Genomic DNA, 23,087 nt, shown 5'->3' with positions numbered 1-23,087 from the left:
ACCACTCCAATAATAAAATCTTCAAGGTCATGAAGAAGGGGTCATGTTTACTTCCCCTGTCACTGCTGCCACGCTCAGGAGGTGGAACAAAACAGGAATGGGAACTCAATTTTTCCCACCTGACTTTGGTTTCCTACATTGCTGGAGCAAGATGAGAAGAAACTATGTTGTAGGGCATCCCACTCCACTAAGGGCCCAATCCTATCCAACTTTTTAGCACTGATGCAGCTCTGGCAATGGGGTGTGCCATGCATTCTTCGGTGTGAGGGTTCCATAAGGTAAGGGAATATTTGTCCCCTTACCTCAGGGCTGCATCAGCACTGGAAAGTTGGATAGGATTGGATCCTAAGTTAAGCCTCAAAGTACATTCCATCTCACAGAGTCAAAGAGATCCTATATTAAAAGTACAGTACTGCGATATTGTCTAGTTTGCTCGCCACTGTCTATCTGCAATGAGAAAAAAGAAGTAGAGGTGAGGAAGATGCACATAGGCCTGTTCCTGACCTCACTCTAAGTAGAACTAATGGGGAAAGTAACATCTTAACATGCACAATGCCCGGAGGATAAACCCTCTTGCACACATATACAGTCCTATCTCACTAAAATCATTACCGCACTCTGTTGCCTGTGTGGAGCAAAGAGAAACAGTATTAATGATACTTTATACGTCACAAAGAGAGACAGTGCCATTGATTTTCCACTATTTTTAAAAAAAGAGCATTAAATGTTTAAATTTCTGTTTTTGTCATACAGAGAAAAAAACAAGTACCTAACAAGGGTTAGGAAAATGATTATAGTGACCAACCAGAAAGATTACAAAGTGTGTTGCAGAGTCCTTCAACATCACTCTGCCTATTCCTACTCAGCCCACCGGTCTTGCAAGACTCACCAAGACACAAACACACCCATATAGTCATACAGTAGCATCTAGAAGAGTGGTTTTATATGAACAGTGTAAGTTGAAGGTACAAATTGAAGTCTGAATCATACATTATCCCTTATCATGCTTTTGTATTCAAATGAAAGTGGTTAAAGACATATGTAAACCAAAAAACCAAGAGTTTGAGGCTATTCTCAACTAATGTAGAATTAAAGGGTGTAAACCATGTGTATACATTGCACCAGCATGCCAGCATCTGTCTTTGCCCATTTGTACATTTTTCTCATACAAACCAACACAAACCCTACTGGCCAACGTCTTCAGTACTGACGCACAGCTCTCATTTTTCAGCACTGTTTTCATCCCCAGTGCTCTTACATAAATACTTGCCTACACACAAACGGTAAGATACATCTCCTACATACATGTAGGATACAGCCTCAAGACTCCTTAATGTCAATTAATTAGCCTTTAACCATTCTGTAAGATTTACAGACTATACAAGAAGAATAAATGGATGTTTCCTCCTCTTGGAGCACGTACACTGTAACTCACATGACAAATTCCTGAGGGACAGCTATGTTGTTGGTCCATTCCAGTAAACACAGGAGAGGGACCTTGTCGTACCTTCAAGATGAATAGATTTATCATGGCATATGCTTCTGAGAATTAGAAGTAGAGATGAGGAAGATGCACATAGGCCTGTTCCTGACCTCACTCTAAGCAGAACTACTAGGGAAACCTTTGTCCATGAAAGCTTACACCACAATATGTCTATCAAGAGAGTGCGCCACAAGACTCTTTACCTGGATGACATCAGGGCCCAACCCGAACCAATTTTCCACTGTTGGTGCAGCCATGTCACTGGCATGTGTGCTGCATCCTGTGGTGCAGGGGACAGTCACAGAGGTATGGGAACATTTATTCCCTTACCTCACAACTGCGCTGCAGCTGCACCAGTGCTGAAAGTTGAGTAGGATTGGGCACTTAGTGCTCAGGAGCACGAATCGTGTGGCAGAAAACTATTCCAGAATAATTTCTTCAAAAGCACTAGGATCTTACACATGGTCATACTTATGTGGTTCACTCACATCATAGCGCACTGCTGGTTTCATGAATGGAAAACAGCTTTTTTTAACATTACAAAATTGTGTGTGTGTGAAAAAGACACACACACATTCCTGGGGCATACAAACTGTCTATTCCTTTGTATAGAAGAGGGAATTGGGGCAGGTGCAGCTTCTTAAACCCTTCCATGTTGAGCTGCACCTGCCCCAATTCCCTCTTCTATACAATGGTTAAAGGTATAAGCATTCTGTTCTCCACTGTACTAGCCACCCTGTCCCAGGTCCTCCTTTCCGCCTCTGTCCACCCACCAGTGACAGTGCCACCCTCACTCAGAGCCCAATCCTATGCGCGTCTACTCAGAAGTAAGTTCCGTTCTGGTCAATGGCGCTTACTCCCCGGAAAGCGTGGGCAGGATTTGCACCTCACACATCGTGGCTTGTAACCCGTGATGGACTTTTCCTCCACAGGTTTGCCCAGTCCTCTTTTAAAGGCATCCAGGCCAGATGCCACCGGGTCCCGTGGCAAGGAGTTCCACGGGCCAGCCACACGCCGGCCCCGCTCACGGAGCCCCGTGGCAAGGAGTTCCCAAGGCCAACCGCGCGCCGGCCCCGCTCACTCACTCACTCACTCACGGCCTCCCGCATGACGTTGCCGTCGCCGCAGTCGCAGGCGCCCCCCGCCTGGCTGCGGAACATGTTGTAGTCGTGCCCGGCGTGCTCGCCCTGGTGGAAGCACTCGGCGCAGAGGCTCATGCAGGGCGAGATGCCGCAGGTGCGGCAGCGGTAGGCCACGAAGTTGGCCGTCCACACCAGGCCGCAGAGCGTGGCCGGGTCGTAGGCCCGCACCGCCTGCACGAAGCCGTCCCAGGGCTCGCCGCCCGCCAGCAGGCAGCGGCACCACGCCAGCGCCTCCGCCGCCGCCTCGCCGCCGCCCGCCGGGCTCAGCACCCGCTCCAGCAGCGCCCGCAGCTCCCCCGCCGCCCCGCTCTCCTCGGCCGCCGGGCCCAGGGCCGCCTTCAGGCGCGCCGCCGTCGCCCGCTTCTCCTGGGCCCCCGCCATGACCGCAGCCTCCGCAGCGGCCGCTACGAGCGGGGCTCCGCCGGCTCTCGCTCGGTCCTTCCTCCGCCGCCCGCCTCCAGTCTCGTTTCCCCTCCCTTCCCTTCCCTGCTGGCGGCGCCTCTCGCGATAGCCGGGAAAGCGGCACCCTGCCCGCCCGCCCGCCCGCCTCGGGCCGCCTCCTCTCCCGGTCCGCCGCCGCCGCCGCCCTGACACGAGCCCGCCCTCGTCCCCCGGCACCCACCTACTCTCAGGCAGCGCTAGTACAGCCCAGCCCAGCCCCAGGCGCTTCTACTCAGAAGGAAGCCCCGTTACAGTCAGTGGGGCTTACTCCCAGGTAAGTGTGGACAGGACTGCAGCCTCAGAGCCCAGTCCTCTGCAGCGAGTCCCATTACAGTCGGTGGGGCTTACTCCCAGGTAAGCGCGGGCAGGACTGCAGAAGCTCCGGGCCTGCTCAGAAGCTCCACTGTGGGGCTTACTCTCAGGTAAGACTGAAGAGAATTGAAGCCCGACAGCTCCGGCCTACTCAGAAGTAAGCCCCATTATCGTCAACGAGGCTTCAGTGTGGAGAGGGGCTGCCTAAGCACGCCTTGGACTGTGCGGCACTTAAAACAAAATTCAGGCTTTCAAACTGTTACTGCATTTTTTGCCAACATTTTTTGATGACCCGCCTTATGTTCACTTATTATTCGCAGTCGGACACACTTTTGCAGAAGATTTTTCTGACATCCAGCTTTCCCCAAACACTTGCTCTCCATGCCAGAGGATACGTCACCCAGCAAGCACAAGCAACCATCAGAGCAACCAACACTCCTCTGAAGTGGTCATCTTTAGGAATCAACCTGGATCTAAAACAAAACTTTTTTACGTTCGTGTTTATTTTATTGATGTACAGTATTATTGCTTCCTTCTCCATTTCCGGACCCAGTTCTTGCAAGGTGGCTGAGAGCCCAATCCTAACCAACTTTCCAGCATTGGTGTAACCGCAGTGCAGCCCCAAGGTAAGGGAACAAATGTTCCCGCACCTTGAGGAGGCCTCTGTGACTGCCTCCCCACCACAGCATGCCCCACTGGCATGGCTGCACCAGCACTGGAAAATTGGATAGGATTGGGCCCTGATGCAGTTATTTTAAAATATTATGATACAGGAAATCGTGTAATTGTACATTATATTTCCCTGAATTTTGCATGACAAAAAACATGGGAATTCAAAGACTTGCAATATTTTCATTGCAAGCTAAACCAATATATTTGTATTATATGGAATCACCAACTACTAGACAATGGAAACTTAATATACATTCACCGTTAAAATGGTCCATTAACAAAATTCAGACCATTTTCACATGTGACACTAAAATTGCTATTATTAACTTGTACAATATGTATCACATTTGAAAAATGCAGAATAAACCACAGAAGAGAAATTGAATTCAATCCACTCAGCACAGTTATATATTTAGAGATTAAAGTGTAACCCAATTCAAGCCACACATGTGAAAACACCTTTTATATGCAACACTGTAGGACTGAAGAACCAAAAATAGGTGTTTTGGTGTCAGTGAGTGAAAACAGTCTTGATATAAGCCATACCAAGAAATATTGATGCCAAGAAATATTTTAAATCATTAGAGAGAAAATAATGACTCTGACTAAATGGTAAATGAATTCCCCCAGGGCTCCCAAAGGGATATTCTGGGCCAAGTATATACTACTTTTATTCAGACCTGACTGAATGGGGGGAGGTGTACAAGCCAAGTGTTAGCCCCTTGAGAAACACCTTCCCCCCCACACACACAATGCATTCACCTACGCCCCCTTGTTTGAAGTTCAGCTTTTTCTTCACTATTGAAACTACAGCTCATCCCATACATTCAGGATTAAAGCGTTCCAGCTCACAATTTGTTAATCTTTGCTTCAGGAAGTTCATTGATGTTTTGTAAACTTTAGTGCTGACCCAAGAAGAGTTTACTATAATTTAACCTTATATTATTCCTCTTATGTCAAAGAGCCCAATGCTCTTTGAAATAAGAGCCCAAAGAGCCCAATGCCAAATACATTGTGGCTGCAATCTGATCCACACTTTCCTAGGAGTAAACTCCACTGACTGCTGAGTAGACAGACATAGAATTGGGTTCTTCATTTCATAGTCATGGCTTAAGAGCCCAATCCTAAACATGTCTACTCAGAAGTAAGTCCCATTGCAGTCAGTGGGACTTACTCCCAGGAAAGTGTGGATAGGATTGGGCTGTAAGTCAGTAGTTTTCAAAAGTTTTAGTACAGAGACCTACTTTTTAGAATGACAATCTATTGGAGAAGTGGTGCCATGGCCAGAAGTGACATCATCAATTTAGGCTTCAAACCTAAACTTCAATCAGCCAAACATCCCATTACAAAGAGACATAGAGAGGGGGGTTTGCGACGGATGTGAGGACCGCATGGTGACTTCCCTGCCTGGTGCGAAGGTTGCGGACATCACTTCTCGTCTAGACAGGCTAGTAGACAGTGCTGGGGGAGAGGTAGCGGCTGTGGTGCGTGTCGGCCTGCCTAGCTGGCCCTGCCTAGCTGGCCCTGCGCGTGGAACAGGTAGCACTTCAGAGAACGCTACTTTTGAGGTCCTGGCTTTCAGCTTCCTGCCTAAAAGCCTAAATTTGGCCTCCAGGACCTCCCGGCTACACTTGCCCCCGTCGTTGGATAAAAGTCTCCTTTTATCTCCCCTTTCCCTCCCTCACCATCCAGAGGGCCAACCGTTTCTCTGGCAGGTTTCCTGCTTCTAACATATTTGAAGAAGGTTTTATTATTCCCCTTAATGTTGCTGGCCATGCGTTCCTCATAGTCTCGCTTGGCCTCCAGTATCACCTTCTTACATTTCTTTTGCCACAGTTTATGTTGCTTTATTCTCCTCATTAGGGCAAGACTTCCATTTACGGAAGGAAGCTTCCTTGCCCTTCACGGCCTCTCTAACTTGGCTGGTTAGCCATGCAGGCACTCTCCTGGACTTAGTGGAGCCCTTCTTTCTTTGTGCTATACACTTCCGCTGGGCCTCTATTACTGTTGTTTTAAGCAGCCTTCATGCACTCTGGAGAGACTGGACTCTTTTTACCTTCCCTTTCAACCTCCTTCTAACCAACCTCCTCATGTGAGGGAAATCCACCCGTCAGAAGTCAAGGGTTTTTATGAGAGATTTGTGAGAGATCTTCCCCCAATGTGCATGTCGAAACAGATCGCAGCATGATCACTGTTCCCTAACGGCTCAGTAACATTGACATCTCTAACCAGGTCCTGAGTACCACACAATATTAAATCCAGAGTCACCTGTCCTCTGGTTGGCTCCATGACTAGCTGCTCTAAGGCACAGTCATTTAACATGTCAAGGAATCCAGTTTCCTTTTCGTGATCAGAACACAAATTGACCCAGTCTATATGAGGATAATTGAAGTCCCCCATGATTACAACCCTGTCCCTCCTTGTCACCTCCCTGATCTGTTTCCTCATTTCAAGGTCCCCTTCCGGTTTCTGGTCTGCAGGACAATAGTACGCCCCCAGTATTACATCGCTCCTCAGGCCTGGTAATTTAACCCACAGATATTCTACGGTGGAGTCAGAATCTGTGCTTTGCTGGATTCTATCCCTTCCTTAACGTAAATGGCCACTCAACCTCCAACACGCCCCTCCCTGTCCCTCCTGTAGAGTTTATAGCCCCGGATTGCGGTATCCCACTGATTTTCCGCATTCCACCAGGTTTCTGTTATGCCCACTATGTCAATGTTTTCTCTTGTCACCAGACATTCCAGTTCTCCCATCTTTGCTCGGAGACTTCGGGTATTTGTATAAAAGCATTTGTACATGGAATGCCCCAGGATGGGCTGCTTATTAGCTCCTTTGTCCCCACATCCTCTCACTGTGCCAAACCATCTATCACATCCCATCATGCTACCATTCCCAATTTCTTCTCCTACTCTGCCTTTATCTTGTTGTTCTCCAACCTCCCCATCCTCGTCCCATAGGGATAAGGAGTTCCGAACCGGATACCCCTTGGCTCCTGTCAGCTTTCCCCCAGGGATCAGTTTGAAAGCTGCTCTGCCACCTTTTTAATGTTATGCGCCAGCAGTCTGGTTCCATTCTGGTTCAAGTGAAGCCTGTCCCTCTTGTACAGGCCCCGCTTGTCCCAAAACGTTCCCCAGTGCCTAACAAATCTATATCCCCCCTCCCTACACCACCATCTCATCCACGCATTGAGACCCCTGATCTCCACCTGCCTAGCTGGCCCTGCACGTGGAACAGGTAGCACTTCCAAGAATGCTACCCTTGAGGTCCTGGCTTTCAGCTTCCTACCTAATAGCCTAAATTTGGGCTCCAGGACCTCCCAGCTACACTTGCCCACGTTGTTGGTGCCAACATGCACCAGAACCGCTATCTCCTCCCTAGCACTATCTACCAGCCTGTCTAGATGAGAAGTGATGTCCACAACCTTCGCACCAGGCAGGCAAGTTGCCATGCGGTCCTCACATCTGTCGCAAACCCCTCTCTCTATAATAATAAAATCCCCCCCTTACAAGATTAAAGATTACTGGAGCATCATAAATGCTGCTTGAATTATTGAGGCATTACATGTTAATTCACTGTATAACCAAAAGGGATCCAGCTACTTGTAGTAAGAAACCTGTTGCCTTTTACTCGCTTAAAGGCAACGTGAGGTTTGTTACCTGGAATGCTGCACCCTAATTTAACACTCTGAGGGAAGGTATAGCAGAAAACAGCTTGTTTATTGCTGGTACCAAAGCAAGGCAGCAAGGAGGCCAGTTGCCTCAGATCATGCGCAAGTGTAGCTAGACACAGATAGCTTTTTATACTCATTTCAAACATAGACAAGCATAGACAAAGGGGTCCTGTAAGCCGCCTTGAGTGTCCTCATTGGATAGAGATATAAATCTATAGCTATTAAAATAAATAAAATTCCATCCCTGCCACACTCAAACACCCCCTTTACCCCTCCTATCAGTTGTTGCTTTGGCAAGATAATGCAGACCAGCTCTGTCTGGTCTTCAAGGACTAGGGCGCTAGCGAGCCAGGCACTGGGTCGGGGTGGCTCACAGTTTCTTGCTAACAAGCATTTTAGGCTAACAAGCATTTTAGGACCAGAGTCAGAATTGATGTTAAAATGGCGTTACTTTTGCCAGAGTCTAGTGAGAGCTCTCGGCTCATGGCATCAATACCCATCCATGATCCTTATAAAACCATGGGCTTATTTCTACAAGTAAAATTGGAATGTTGCTTGCCCCACTGAATGTGAAAATAATTTATTGTTGTTGGTATTGTTAACCACTTGGGCACATTTAAATGAAAAGGCAGTACAGAAATATTGAAGAAAAATCAGGGTTAGATACAACACAACATGGGGTGTGTAATTAATTTTGTATTCATGAAAAACAGTCAGTTTTATTTGTATTTTCTTTACATTTTGAACTTTCTAGGGGGCCTTTCATTCATTCCTGACATTCCCAAATAGAGAAAAAATCCCTTGTCTGAAACTCTGGAGAGCTGATATCAGTCCATATAGCCAATATTGAGCTAGAAGCACTGATAATCTGACTTGGGCTACAATACTATCCACACTTTCCTGGGAGTAATTCCCATTGAGAATAATGGAACTTACTTCTGAGTAGACATGCTTAGGCTTGGGCTCTTTGGCTGCTATCCTATGCAAACTTTCCCAGGAGTAAGCCCTACAGAACACAATGAAAATTACTTCTGAGTCGACATACATAGGATTGCACTATAAGTATAAAGTTGATTCCTGTATGTTCAAGCCCTAATAAACTGAAATCTGCACAAAAGTACTGAATAATAAAGATTGTTATAATTGATTGCTCTTTACCTTCCAGGTTGCATTTCCAAACTAGGGTGTCAAAAACATCTCTTGCTTACAACAGTAGAGACCTAGTCCTGAACTGATCAGAAGTTAGTGGAACAAAATACATAATGAAGAACAAATGGTTGAAACAAACATTCAGACATCATTATGAGATTCATCTCTGGCACTTTTGAAACAACTGGCCTGGGTTTGTTTCCATTCCCAAGCAGCAAACAGCTTCTCCAAATCCATTATTAATTTCTATTCAACAAAATTAGAATTTTTCATCAAGTGGGCAAAGCTACAGTCCCTATACATTCCAATGGTTTGGGTGTATTTCCATGAAGCAGAATCACATCACTGCAATCCTAGCGCAGCTCTATCTGGTGCATGTTTACTCAGCAGTACGTCCTACTATGCTTAACAGGATTTAGACTGCAGTCCTATCCTCACTTTCCTGGAAGTAAGTCCCTTTGACTTTTATGGGGCTTACCTGAGTAGATACACATAGGGTTGGGCTGTCACTCCCTAATCAGTGTGGTTAAAAGGTTATGCAGTGGATCCCAAACAGTGTGTCTGGACTCACTGGTGGGTCACAACCTGATTTTTTGTGGGTCATCAAAGGGTAACGGAAAGATCAGATAACTAATTGCATCAAGCCCAGAGGCTAATCAAAAATCAGATACTGTAATAATAATAATAATAATAATAATAATAATAGTTGCTAATTACCCTGCAAAGAGTTCAGCTCCTGCAGTTCACAAGATAGCTGCTAACTGCCCTGCAAGGAGCTGAGCTCCTGAAGTTTGCATGTGTAAATATAGAACAGCTGTTTTCAACCACCGTGCTGTGACCCATTGGTGTACCGTGAATGGTCCCCCAGGCATGCTGTGGGAATTTTGGAGAGGGTCATTTATTAGTGGGGCCATTGGGGTGTGACCCCCCATTGGCAGCACAGTGTGCCTTGTCAATGGTCAAAAAAACTGATGGTATGCTTTGACCATTTTAGCGCCTTGGCAGTGCGCCATGAGATGTAAAGGTTGAAAATCACTGGTATAGGGAGATAAATGTCTGAGGGTCTTTTTTCTGGTTATTATTACTTATTGAATGAATGAATGAAATATTTCTTTCTAGATCTCCTTTTTTTTAAAAGTGTGGTAAAGCTAGGTGGGTCCTGATAAGAGTGTTGTTTTAAAAAGTAGGTCCTGGTGCTAAAAAGTTTGGAAACCACTGGGTTAAGGTCTTTGAACACGAGCAGGGTTTCCCCAACTCAAATCCAACCTGCTGGTCCCCTGCAAATGTATATCCACACTATCAGTATACAGCATGCTTGGTTCTCTTCTGTTCCTCATGTCTCCAGAAGAGGGAGCAAGCACAGATGAGATCTCAGCAATGCTGCCTTACTAGAGTACAGAGGGGAACTGAAAGCGAGGGTTTGAGTTTCCCTCATGTCTGGGAGAATCACTGAGGTCCTTGCACCATGCGGAAATGTGGTGACTTTGGAGGAAGCTACAGGCAAGGTGGGTTTGCAGTCTTTCTGCATTTTGTAGAAGACGTGACGTTGAATGTGCTCGTGGGCAAAAATATCTCCTTTGTGTTCAAAATCGCGTGCAATGATTTGCAATTGCAATTGTGTGCAATAATTTGTAACTGCAGTTGCATGCATTGCTTTGTAGCTGCTTCTTGGTAAGGAAAAAAAAGGTATTGAAAAAAACTTGGTTTTCTTTCCCATAAGGATGTACTGTGTAACCTCAGTGCAGTTTACTTCTGAGCAAACAGGCATAGGGATCAGGGTGCAAAGAGTTAAATTTGACTTCTCAGGACCACAGAGAAAATGTACCTGTGATTACACTGTATTAAGATATGAGAATTCTCTGAAACACTCTGTTTTGTATTACTCTCCTGCGATTATACTCGTTATTCAGGCTTACTCTCTTGCTTTACTGTCATATTTTGAGCTAGCCATCACTATGTTCTGAGTGCAAGGAAGAGAATGGCCAAGTCCCCACATTAAGAATCTCCCTGACAGTTAAATCAACAGCATGGTTTTGCTGAGGCTCTACTTTGAAAATTAATTTGCATGGTGGGTAATTCATCCCAAGTATGACAGAGGATTCTTTTTAGAGAGTATCTACTCAATTGTAACATTAGCATCACTCAGCAGTAAAGCACATGTTTTGCATGCAAAGGTTCCTGTTCACAACCCTAGGTGTGTCTGCTCAGTAGTAAGTTCCATTGAGGTCAGTTGGGCTCACTCCCAGGTAAGTGTGGATAGGATTGTAGCCTAAGGGCCCAATCCTATCCAACTTTCCAGTGTTGATGCTACCGTACTCATGGGGTGCACACTGAATCCTGGGGGGAGGCATTTACAGAGGCCTCCTCAAGGCAAGGGAGCATTTGTTCCCTTACTTTGGAGCTGCATTGTGGCTACATTGGTGCTGGAAAGTTAGTATCATCCCATCATCTCCAAGTAGGATTGGGAAACCTCTGTCTAAAACCCTTGGGAGCCATTGTCAATCAGCATAGTGGACTAAGGGCCCAATCCTATCCAGCTTTTCAGCACATTGTGGTGCAGCCACAATGCAGCCCAAAGATAAGGAAACAAACATTCCCTTATCTTGAGGAGGCCTCTGTGACTGCCCTGCCCCCAAAGGATGCAGTTCACTCCCCATTGGCACAGCTGCACCGGCAGTGGAAGATTGGATAGGATTGGGCCCTAAGAGGACCAAGTATCCAATTTAATATGTTTATCTATAAGGCAGCATTACATGCTCAGTATAAAGCATGTCCCTGCTGTATTTTTCAGGATACTGCAAGTCCCACCTGAATGGCAGTAATATTATATCCACTCCATTTGGGTTGGATGGGAAGAGTAGCCTTATTGCAACAAAAACTAATATAGGTTGAGTACCCCTTATCCAGACTGCTTGGGATGGGAAGGTGTCTGGATTTTGGATTTGTTGGGATTTTGAAATAATTGCATAAATATAATGAGAAATGCTGCCTCTTGCTCTTTTCACTGTTACCCATACTGGTCTCTGACGTTTTTTGACAATGTCTGTACAGGTATGTACCGTAGAGCAGGGAATAGAACTTACAGCCTGTACCTGTACTGTATGTGGGAATGCACAAGGCCTTCTAGTGTTCATACTACAGAAGGTGCAAAAAAAAGTATTGGACAAAAATGTCTGGATTTCAGAGTAGTCTGGATTTTGAATGTCTGGATAAGGGGTAGTCTACCTGAGTAGCCATCTTGTTACCCTTCAGAAAAAGAGGAAAGCCTGGATTATGTGCACTCCTGTGTGTAAGAGTGGAAGAAGTTTAGGGCTTTGCCTGCAACATAGTGGTTTGGGCAGGAATGAAACTGCATGGAGTCAACTAAAGTCTCAAGATATAATCTGAAAACTTGCTGCTGGGCACCAGAGTAAAATTAATAAGGGGGTTCTCAACAGTTTCTCCAGAGCTGAATTTTAACTTTCTTGGAATTCTCTTCTTCACAGATTGGTGAAAGGATTAAGGGATTTATGAGAGCCATGTACTTGTGCACACGGAGAACCAGTGTCAGATTAGGACCAGGAAAGACCCAAGGTAAAATCTCTGCTCAGCCATAAAGTTTCTGAGTGGTGAGTCACTATCTCTCAGGCTAACTTACCTCTTACTGTGGTTGTGAGGATAAAATGAAAGTGGAAAGGATTTTGTATTTTGTGCTCACAATCTAAAAGAAGATTCAGAGGAAACACCAGCAAATGGCCACTAGAAAAGGTGCTTTGCTGGAGTGCAGAGGGACAGTTGTTCTTGTGAAGAGGCCTTGTGTAGGCCTTGGTTGGATTCCATTTTGGAAGTAAGCTAAAAGCAACAATGCCATCTGATTCCCTTTTTGAGAGAACAGTCCTTGGGCCCAGTCCTATCCAATTTTCCAGTGACAGTGCAGCTATGCCAATGGGGCATGCGCTGCATCCTGTGGTGGGGAGGCAGTCACAGAGGCATCCTCAAGGTATGGGAACATTTGTTTCCTTACCTTCGGGCTGCATTGCAGCTGCACTGGTGCTGGAAAGTTGGGTAGGATTGAACCCTTAGTCTCTATCCACTGTGGTAAAACTGCTCATTGGCATGGTGAGAAGAGCTTGCTTATCACAAAGCTGACAACTGGCCAGGCCAGCAACATGCCAGCACTTTCTCACACCAAGATAACAGCTTCTTGCACCTAGCTTCAAGGACACCTTAATTACAGATGGAATACAGCTGGCCTTTTACAGTTGGGGTTAGAGAGAGTGATTGTAATAATGCCAAGTGATTCCATCCGTGAGTCCTTGTAAATTCTACTGGTTGAAACCAGAGCCAGGCTTCAAATTATGATACCCTTGACTTAAAAACCCAATTCTGCCCAGCCCACAGGTGTCCACATTTTATCCCTGTTGGATAGAAATGGCTTAAGAGGAAAGGGTGACTCTTCACTGTTTCAAGATGTTTGTTTGTTATTTCTTATTTTGTTTATTTGGCAAAGAACTGTGCCTGGTTGTTGCTAGAGTTATGAATCCCTGAGATATTCAGTAACAGAGGAACTACTTTCTAAGATCAGTAACCAGACCTCTCTAGCTAATTGTGAGAGTCTGAGAGAGAGGGTTACTTAAGACTCAAACTTAGTAACTAAATTGAGAGCTACACTACAGACCCATTGGAAGGTGCTGTGTATTAAGTGGGCCTGAGGTGTGATGGAACAACAAATGGTCTGGGTGCTCTGACGTTAAGAGCAGAAGACCTGCACTGTTCTCCCCCTGCTAAATATAAGAAGGTAGCCCCTGTAAAAGGCCCTATTTTCTCAGTTAGCAGGGATAAGTAATACATTGTTTGGGAGCTGAGAAAATGTGATATTCCTTGAAGTAGAAGTACTTGTGTAAAGGCAGTCAACTAGATTCTTGCACAGCAAATAAATAGCCTTTGTGTATTTGTTGTGCTATAGGCTGAGCATCTAGAATGGTCCTTAAGCTTAGGTATAAACATGCATTAAGAATGGGCTTCTTGGTATCTTGGTTTATGTGGAGATGGGAAGACAATTCTCCACTCACCGTGAAAGACAGCTAAGCTGCTTGATCTGTACAAAGACAGACTGCAGAAACTGGAGCTCTGGTTTTGGTATGTACAGATAAGAAAAAATCATAGCCATGATTCCTAGGCACACCTGATATGAATGTGTCTCTTCAAGCGTAAAAGAGGAACATGAAGAAGTTAAAGCTTAAGGAACTTGAATCCTGTCTTCAACAAGTTGATGATTTTGAGAATCCCAAATTGCTTCTTGAACAGTATCCAACAAGGCCACACATTGCAGGTAAACTTTAGTTCTCATTTTTCTCTACAGTAAACAATGCAAGTCAATTCTGAGCACTTTGATGAACAAATTCACTCTGGAATTTATTGCCATGTATGGCTTAGCTGCTTGGAGAATCTACTTATACCAGATTGTTTATACAACCATATGGTTATTTGGATTTTTCTCATTTTATCAAGATATCTACGCTCAATCTTTAGGTTGGAAAAAATAGTTTTTCTGGAACAATGAAAATGGTTAAAACTTAAGGAGTATTCCCCAATACTGACGTTTAGTAAATGTATTGATTCAATTGTTGATGCCTGAAATAGATTCTCTTACATTTTTTTTTTTAATTAGGGGTCTATAATTGAAGAAGATATCAAATGAGATGACTGTCTGCTTTGAAATTAAGCTTTTCTTTTGGAGTGGGGGCTCTGTTCAATGCAAACAGCACATGCTTTCCGGGAGTGTCCCATATTATCATCACAAAGGATTTCCCCACAGTTCAAAAACCCATATTTATAATCTTAGATTCATTTTAGGCTGGCAGTACAGATCTGCATTTGCCCTGATCCTGTTAACTGTTTTTTTTATTATCTTCCAGCATGTATGCTTTATACAATTCACAATACTTTTGATGATATTGAAAACAAGATTGTTGCAGATCTTGGGTGTGGTTGTGGTGTGTTGACCATTGGAAGTGCCATGTTGGGAGCAGGGTATGTAGCTGACTCCTGTGTTGTTCTTGCTTTCTTAATGCAGAATTAAATGAAGAAATATGGTTATTATTGCTGGGTCTCACTTCAGTAGCATGATTAACAAAACTTGTTAATAGAATGCCATGAGGAAACCAGTCAACCTATTAAAAAGTACTACAGGTTGGGCATCCTTTATCTGAAGTACTTGGGACCAGAAGCATTTTGGATACTGGATTTTTCCGTATTTTGGAATACTTGCATGTAACTAATGAGATCTTGGGGATGGGGCCCAAGTCTAAACAGAAAATTCCTTTATGTTTCATATACCTCTTATACATATGGCCTGAAGGTAACTTTTTACACAACATTTTTAATAATTTTGCGCATGAAACAATTTGTCATTTTGCAAAAACATTTTTTTTAACTGTCATGTTGGCACTCAAAAGTTGAGTATTTCGGATTATGCTGTATTTCAGAATCCTGGATAAGGGATGCCCAACCTATATTACCACACTAAAGTTTAGTAAATGGTTTAATTTAGAGGCTAACAACCCCGCCCAGGTAAGGAGATCTATGCACATAAACAAGCTTGCACTTGGATTGGAAACTTCAAGCATAAATCAAATATTCAGATACTCATCCAAATGAGGATGCAGTCTAGCCACACCTTATTGCTTTGATTAGGATGTCCATCCTTATGTGCGTTCCCAAGTTCATTTGTGCATAACTAATGATATATTAACCGCTTCTCCACATGTGACTAGCATTGCATCAGAATCTGGTACAACATATCTGCACTTGGGTCCAAGCTTTCACCATTGGTCATGCTAACCATTCAGGTTAATATAGTGTGCAACCTTAAGCCATTTTTGTGGTACTTTGCTAGCATCAAGTAACTTGAAGACTAGTTTATTGAAGATTAGTTTACCTAAGCTTTGCTGCCTTCTGCTTCAAAGATATGGTGGTTCTTGTATCATCAACCGCCTTGGGTGCCCTTCGGGGAGAAAGGCAGAATACAAATCAAATAAATAAATAAATAAATAAATAAATAAATAAATAAATAAATAATCAGGAGGGTAAGGGATAGTTAGCTGCCCACATACTAAATGGGTACATAGTTTGGCTAGATTTCCTAAACGGAAGCGCTTTAGACAGAGACATTTTTGTGGTCCCATATCTTGTGGACTTCCATTAATGCATCAGGTTTTCTAAACAGTTTAATAGTATTTCCATTTTATTTTATTTATTTTTAATAATTAATCTAGGGAAGCTAATAAAATGAATGAATTCAAGGCAGGGCTGTTATCCCACGGGCTGGTTGTGTCCCCCAGAAGCTCTTTATTCAACCTTTGGGCTCTCCCAGCACCACCTTCAGCTGCTCTCAGCTACTGAGCTCTGCTAAGATGTCACTGTTGGATGTTGACATGGGCTCTCCCATGTCTTGAAAATACAATCAAGATTTACATATTTTCTCTTCTGCCATTTGCAGCTAAGAGTTCTTTAGTGAGAAAAAAAATGCTTATTTTTGGTCATACCTGCTTAATGACATCCTTCCCTTGCATTGGCATTCTGACATAGCCCATTTCTAAAATCAGGAGGTTGCACATACACATGACAACCTGCTAATACTGCAACAGAACCAGCTTGGACCCAATGCAAACAGCCTCCTAAGGAGTGAAATTTCCACCTGACACCTAAAGGCATTCAGCATTTGGATCTTTGAGAGATTATTGAAAATTGTATTAAGCCCTCTCTTTTTAAGATTTTATATACTCTTGATACAGGTATCTGGGAACAATGTATTTTTAAATCTGTTAAGTACTATGTAAATAGATGTACTATTTAGGTATGTGTTGCCTTGGAAGCTGTAATTCCGAATGTTCTTTTTTGCCTTTTCAGGTTTTGTATAGGATTTGATGTAGATGCAGATGCCCTACAAGTATTTAACAGGAATGCTGGAGAATTTGAGCTCCTGAATATTGATATGGTTCAGTGCAACGTATGTTCTTTATCTGACAAAATGCCAAAAACATTTGATACAGTTATTATGAATCCTCCCTTTGGAACCAAGCACAATAAAGGTTGGTCATCCTTTGAATTGGAAAGAATCTCATGCAGTTGCCCTTCTCAGTGCTATCCTTATCAAAAGACTAAGCACCCTCATCTCTAGAACAGACAACCTATGGGAAGTCTGGGGCCTCCTATCAGTCTTTCTCATTAAGGGCTTGAATCTCCTAGAAATCATTCCACAAAATACTTGTCCGGTTATGCTCCCGGGCAATGTGATGTAGTGCTCTTCTACCCTTGCAGAGTTATTTAAGCAGAAATGTCTTTTGGACTGCAGTTTCAGCTTGGCATTGCTTGTGGTGTTTGTGATGGCCAAGAAGAATGCACCCCACTTCGCAGCAGTCCTTCATGTCTTTGCTGCAAAATCGTCAATCTCTCAATCTTTTCTTGTCAAAGTTACACAAACCTATCTTCTTCAGCCATTCCTCATGTATCTTCCTTTTTATTTCTCATCATCATTGTTGCCTTGCTTCAATTTTTTTACGTTTCTGTTTTTTGAAGTGCAGAAATAGCTTCTATGACTGAAGTCATAATTCTGCTTATTAGCACAACAGAGTAGATTGTTTGCTCTTTCAAGCACACTATATCGCTAATATGCAGTTCCCCAACTATAATTCCTGGATTGCTTTCCTAAACCATGACTTGCCAGATATTCCCTATGTAATAGTGTCCCTTTGTTTTTACGGAATAAACAGGGACTTACTTAATTGCATCCTGTTGATTTTTACTGAATTCAAGATTGCTTTTAATTTAGATTTTTAAGCTGCACACAATTGGTGACAGTTACAAATTGTGGTAACATGCTTTCTGTTTTCACCAAGTTGTTAGCACTGGATTGGGGAAAACAACTGTGGAAATCTGCCTTCAAATCCTTTTAGGCTAAACCTTTTTTCTTTTGTAATCAATTTATGCTCACCAATTCATGGTGGCAAAATCATCACATTTCCTAGACTTTTTTTTAAGGGTTAAGTCATAGGAGATTGTGGCCCATTCCAGAGATTATGTTAAGCTATGCTTTAAAACTGCTTGAACAGGCCTGAGGTTCGTACTTTCTCCTCTCCTGTATATGAGAAGGGTTCTTAACTCTGGTTGAAAACCAGAGTTATGTATGATACCGAGTTCTACTTAGCAGCAGCAGAGCAAAACTTAAAACAGGTTCATTGTGATGGCACATCTCAAGATACCTAAGGCTGCAATCCTAAACACACTTATCTGGGAGTAAGTTGCACTGAACTCAATAGGCATTACTTCTGAGTAGACATTCAAAAGATTGTACTGAAAGAGTTGTTACCTGGTTAGAGAAGGCAATACTCACTGTTAAGTTGCTAAATAGTCACTGTTAAGTAAGAGTCTTCAAACTTATAACACTCTTAATTTTCATAGGCATGGATATGATTTTTCTCAAGACTGCACTGCAGATGGCAAGAACAGCTGTATATTCCCTACACAAAACATCAACTCGTCAAGTAAGTGTGTAGCAGGAGTTGCCAAAACTGGCCTACTAATACATTTTGATCATCCCACTGACAATTGCATGTACTCCCTCCATTCCTTTTCCTGCCCCTTCTTCTTCTTTCCCTTGCTGGATGAAGGTACTGCTGGGTTGTGTAATTCTAGCTGAGAACCCAATACAGAGAGCGACTAGCTACAAAGTGTTCTATTGTGTAAATTCTTAGTTGCCTTTCTGTACAGAACATTTTAGTTCTGTATTTCTGTGTATATTTTTATGTTGATCCGTTCCATGAATGGGCATTCCAGCAACATGAACATGTCACCATAAGCAATGCTAAAACAAGTCCGAAACTTGAGTATTATTGCCTTGATTGTGGTGGAAGCTGTGATTGTGTAGAAGCACAGAGCAAACTGCAAGAAAAAGTGCTTCAGTTTCCAAGGGATCATGTCAGTTAGGAAACACCTCTTTGTCAGGTTCCTAGATGCTCACTAAATATCTTGGGCTTCTTCTATTCCCAGCATATTCAGAAGAAAGCAGATGAGTGGGAGGTAAAGATGGATGTCTTAGCAGGTAAGAGCATCATGTATAGGTCAGTTCAAAGGTACAGTCTTGCTGCAGCAGATTGGCCCTGCACACTGCCTTGATGTGAGAAAGAATGGGAACCAGGTATAAACTGGTCAAGGAAGGACAGAGTATAACTTCTATTGGACTTAAACAGAATAGCCATTTCTCAGCCTACCATTGAAATGCAAGTTTAGTTTAAGAGTCCAATTGTCTCACAGCAACCAGTACTCATCAATTGGGCCTTGCACATCAAAGCTATTTTGAAATTGTTGCATACAAATTAGAAGCAGAAAATAGATGGATCTTTGATCTACCTGCATTTTAGAAATTGACCCAACTGAATGATTAGGCTTTGAGGGGGGAAAAAACCCTGTGTGTGATTTTAATTTTAGAAAGAAGTCCAATGTCCTCCATCACCAATAGCCCAAAGGCCAATATAATTTTTTAAGTATTCTAGTCTGTGCAAGGCTATGGCTTGATCCAGGCTCCTTTTCCCCAATAGATGTGAGCCTATAAATGGAGTCGTATACTTTCAACAGATTTGTTTTACTACATCAATACTACTACTACTACTACTACTACTAATAATAATAATAATAATAATAATAATAGGTATTTATATACCGCCTTTCTTGGTCTTTATTCAAGGCGGTTTACATAGGCAGGCTTATCCAAATCCCTTATTAAATAGGGATTTTTACAATTGAAAGAAGGTTCTTTCTTTCAAGAACCACTACATTCAGGTGGTTCATTCCGATCTGGCTTCACACTCTGGCCTCCTTCCTCCCACGCTCAGAGCAGATGGAATAGCTCAGCTTCAGCTTGTCAGCTGCTTCAAGGTCGCACAGTGCCGGTGGCCTCGAACTGGCGACCTTGTGGATTTTATCTTCAGGCAGACCAAGGCTCTACCCTCTAGACCAGACCTCCTGCCCAGACCTCAATACTACAAGGTATTGAGAACAAAACAGCTAATATTATAATGCCATTGTACAAATCTATGGTAAGGCCAAACCTGGAGTACTGTGTCCAGTTCTGGTCGCCACATCTCAAAAAGTTTATAATGGAAATGGAAAAGGTGCAAAAGAGAGCCACTAAGATGATTGCTGGGCTGGGGCACCTTCCTTATGAGGAAAGGCGTTTGGGCCTCTTCAGCCTAGAAAAGAGAGGCCTGAGGGGGGACATGAGTGAGACATACAAAATTATGCATGGGAAGGATAAAGTGGATAGAGAGATGCTCTTTATTCTCACATAACACCAGAACCAGGGGACATCCACTAAAATTAAGTGTTGGGAGAGAGGACAGACAAAAGAAAATATTTTACTCAGCGTGTGGTTGGTCTGTGGAACTCCTTGCCACAGGATGTGGTGACGGCATCTGACCTGGATGCCTTAAAAGGGGATTGGACAAGTTTCGGGAAGAAAAATCCATTACGGGTTACAAGCCATGATGTGCAACCTCCTCATTTTAGAAATGGCCTATGTCAGATGCAAGGGAGGGCACCAGGATGCAGGTCTCTTGTTATCAGGTGTGCTCCCTGGGGCATTTGGTGGGGCTGCTTTGAGATACAGGAAGCTGGACTAGATGGGCCTATGGCCTGATCCAGTGGGGCTGTTCTTATCACTATCTATTACATAAGCAATTTGGATCAAAGCAGCAATTTCCTAGTACCATGCATCTTCTTTATTTTTAGAACTGAGATATGATCTACCAGCATCATATAAATTCCACAAGAAGAAATCAGTAAGTATTTAAGCCACTGCAAAATATTATGAAAATACTCAGTTTGTAGTTAACAGCCATATGCTTATGATGACCTAAGAACTTTTAAGCGGCACTTTATTCTGCAACTGGATTGCACAAGGACATTGGGAATTCTGCTACTGGGAACAGAATTCAGCACCCTGAGAATAAATGTTCTTAAAAATGTTAGGTTAAGATGTAACTATAGATTTGAGAAGCATGGTGTAGGGAGCTGAGAATTTTTCAGATCCAGGAATCCCTTTCAGTGTTTCACAAGTTAATCTTCCTAACCACCATCTAAACAAAGTGGATACCAGGCCACCAGTTTCATCCTCAGTAGCTTAGGGCAGTGTTTGCCAAATTGAAGTCTGCAGGGCATAGCTGGTGCAATGCTGAAGCGCCCCACCCCCATGAGCTGTGCTTAGCTTTCTAGTGTGATGCTTGAAAGAACCCCACCCAATTGCTGCAACCTGACACTCTAGGCAATTCTGTCTTCTTGGAAATGCAGGGGCAAAGCTGGCTGGGGCAGTGGGCTACAGACACAACTGCATGGGCTTCTTTTGAGCATTGAGCTGGAATAGTAGGAGCTATTCTGAACAGGGACTGCTTTTTTATGCACAGTGGGTATGGGTCATGGGTTTGGTGACAAATTTGCTTAACTTCAACCAAGGACACCTGTCCTTGAATCCCCCTTCACTCATACATCATGACCCATGACCTCATATGCATCTTTGGCATCTAGGGAGGATAGACACGACACATGCTGCCCTGAGCTAATGGAGTAAAGGTGGACTATAATTGTGGTCCACAGGAGCCAGAGAAAGGAGGGCATTTCCAGGGCTAAGAAGACAGAGGTGGGTGAAAATAGTTTTATTTTTTCATGGGTTTTAAGTGTTTTCCAAAGTTAGAAGGTCAGGAGGCAGTGTTTTTTCATTATTGCAAAAAAAAAAAAAAACAACCCAACCTCTCATCATTGCCCATCATTACAACTAGCAGGCTTGTTATAAACTATTGTGACTTTTTTTTGGAAAGGTCACATAATCCAACTTTTAGTAGTAGAGGAAATGTGAAATTTTGTAGTCCAAAATTAATTTTTAGTTCAGAGTGCTCTGCTCTGATTTTGTCTACATGAGATTTTGAAAATCTTTTCAGGGCAGCACAGACACTGAATACGTCGAAAAGTAGTTTTGTCATGGAGCCAGACCTCCACATTCAAAAAGCTAGATATCCCTTCACTGCCAATGGGGGGGAATGAGTAGCCTGCAACCAGGGGTCACTTTTCTGGATTCAGGCTTATGAGTTGCTTCAGCTGATCAAGTATTCAGCCAACCTTCCAGTTAATCATCCTTTGTCACAAATACAAGTATTCTACCATTTTAGATTTTGCTGTATGTAAAGTAGGCACTGAATAAAATTTAGACATGCATTTTAGTCAGTCAAATGCTTCTCCCTGCTAACTTCAATACTTCCCAAGATAAAAATTATAGCACCAAGTTCTTATTGAAAACACAAACTAACACAAGATTTTTCTTTCTCGTATAAAGGGAGCTTGACATTGCCTGTCATTATAGCACAAGGAAAAACAAATGAAGTCCAGTCCATAAGACAGTATGGGAAAACAGTTCAAATTGAATTACACAAACAGGGGTAACTGTACACAGTTTTAATATCCAGATTTTCTTCTCTGAACAAGGTGGTATTATTCAACAACCCCGTTCCAGTACTATATTGTACCTTAATCCAATAGTTCACTGAATTTTGAGACAGAAAATGCTAAAATTTATGTAGTATAAACGACTTAATACAGCTTTTGTACACAGTTTGAATTAGGGGGTTCAAGTGTTTTAGCCTTCCCCTTCAGTCTGACTGTAACAAGACTATAAATATTTTTTAAAATGCATGTCAAAATAAGCAAGCACAAAAAGGAAATCTCAAAGTCTAATTTTCTTCTTTGCCCTTTGCAGGTGGACATTGAAGTAGATTTTATCAGATTCTCCTGCGGAAAAATAACATGAATGGGGGAATGGTTTATAGACACAAAATGCTTTTTGAAGTTCTATTCATGATCCTCGGCTCCGTTTTCTGTTTTTATGTGCTTGGGGGCAGGCTCTTCTTGCTCTGTTTCTTCAAGCGGTCTTTTCTTGGGACTATCTGGACCTGAAAATTTGAAATTCTCAGTATTATGATCTACAATAATTCAACTTGTATTAACTCCACAGAAATAAAGCAAGTAATATTGAAGGTTTCATACCCTGTACTCATGGCACCCTGTTTCTCAGAATGGTCTCAAGTGCTTACACTAGGTCATTGGACAGAATGAGCACATTAGATGAGTTCATGTGCTGTTTTCCACACCATGTACAGTTGGTGTGGGCTGCAGTCTTGTTTTCCCCACCACC

General features: G+C 43.1%; 3 protein-coding genes and 1 long non-coding RNA gene across 5 annotated transcripts in view; 2 read left to right on the top strand and 2 right to left on the bottom strand.

Annotated features, from left to right (window-relative positions):
- Positions 1–3,094, bottom strand: part of UBR3 (ubiquitin protein ligase E3 component n-recognin 3) — a 133,435-nt gene extending 130,341 nt beyond the window's left edge. Inside the window, exon 1 of the mRNA XM_066612171.1 lies at positions 2,581–3,094. Within this exon, the coding sequence (XP_066468268.1) occupies positions 2,581–3,006 (426 nt within the window). The 5' untranslated portion in view covers positions 3,007–3,094. The remainder of the gene's footprint in view (positions 1–2,580) is intronic.
- On the top strand, positions 2,914–4,440 carry LOC136636864 (uncharacterized). The gene is made up of 2 exons (XR_010793559.1): positions 2,914–3,340; positions 3,699–4,440. It is a non-coding gene; the product is annotated as an uncharacterized lncRNA (long non-coding RNA).
- A 5,844-nt stretch (positions 4,441–10,284) lies between these two features.
- On the top strand, positions 10,285–22,945 carry METTL5 (methyltransferase 5, N6-adenosine). 2 transcript variants are annotated; one of them, XM_066612182.1, is made up of 10 exons: positions 10,285–10,377; positions 12,358–12,445; positions 14,061–14,183; positions 14,770–14,884; positions 16,763–16,944; positions 18,314–18,396; positions 18,902–18,953; positions 20,639–20,688; positions 21,500–21,542; positions 22,653–22,725. In XM_066612182.1, exons 3-9 carry the CDS (start codon positions 14,075–14,077, stop codon positions 21,530–21,532), a joined length of 624 nt encoding a protein of 207 aa, XP_066468279.1. In that variant the 5' UTR covers positions 10,285–10,377; positions 12,358–12,445; positions 14,061–14,074; the 3' UTR covers positions 21,533–21,542; positions 22,653–22,725. The 2 variants fall into 2 exon arrangements, with proteins under 2 accessions (XP_066468279.1, XP_066468278.1); XM_066612181.1 differs by lacking the exon at positions 21,500–21,542 and having other exon boundaries at positions 22,653–22,945.
- The window catches only part of SSB (small RNA binding exonuclease protection factor La), an 18,101-nt gene continuing 15,619 nt past the window's right edge, over positions 20,606–23,087 (bottom strand). The window contains exon 12 of the mRNA XM_066612177.1: positions 20,606–22,845. Coding sequence (XP_066468274.1) covers positions 22,745–22,845 — 101 coding nt within the window. The 3' untranslated portion in view covers positions 20,606–22,744. The remainder of the gene's footprint in view (positions 22,846–23,087) is intronic.

This window comes from Tiliqua scincoides, chromosome 1 (genome assembly GCF_035046505.1).
Source record: "Tiliqua scincoides isolate rTilSci1 chromosome 1, rTilSci1.hap2, whole genome shotgun sequence".
Classification (NCBI taxonomy): domain Eukaryota; kingdom Metazoa; phylum Chordata; class Lepidosauria; order Squamata; family Scincidae; genus Tiliqua; species Tiliqua scincoides.
This window is presented reverse-complemented; position numbering and strand designations above follow the sequence as displayed.

Bases quoted from the DNA above. Each gene is read 5' to 3' on its own strand.
- METTL5 (XM_066612181.1), top strand. From the start codon at position 14,075: ATGAAGAAGTTAAAGCTTAAGGAACTTGAATCCTGTCTTCAACAAGTT. The intron at 14,184-14,769 runs GTAAACTTTAGT...ATTATCTTCCAG, and splicing joins AACAAGGCCACACATTGCAG to CATGTATGCTTTATACAATT. The intron at 16,945-18,313 runs GTTGGTCATCCT...TAATTTTCATAG, and splicing joins TGGAACCAAGCACAATAAAG to GCATGGATATGATTTTTCTC.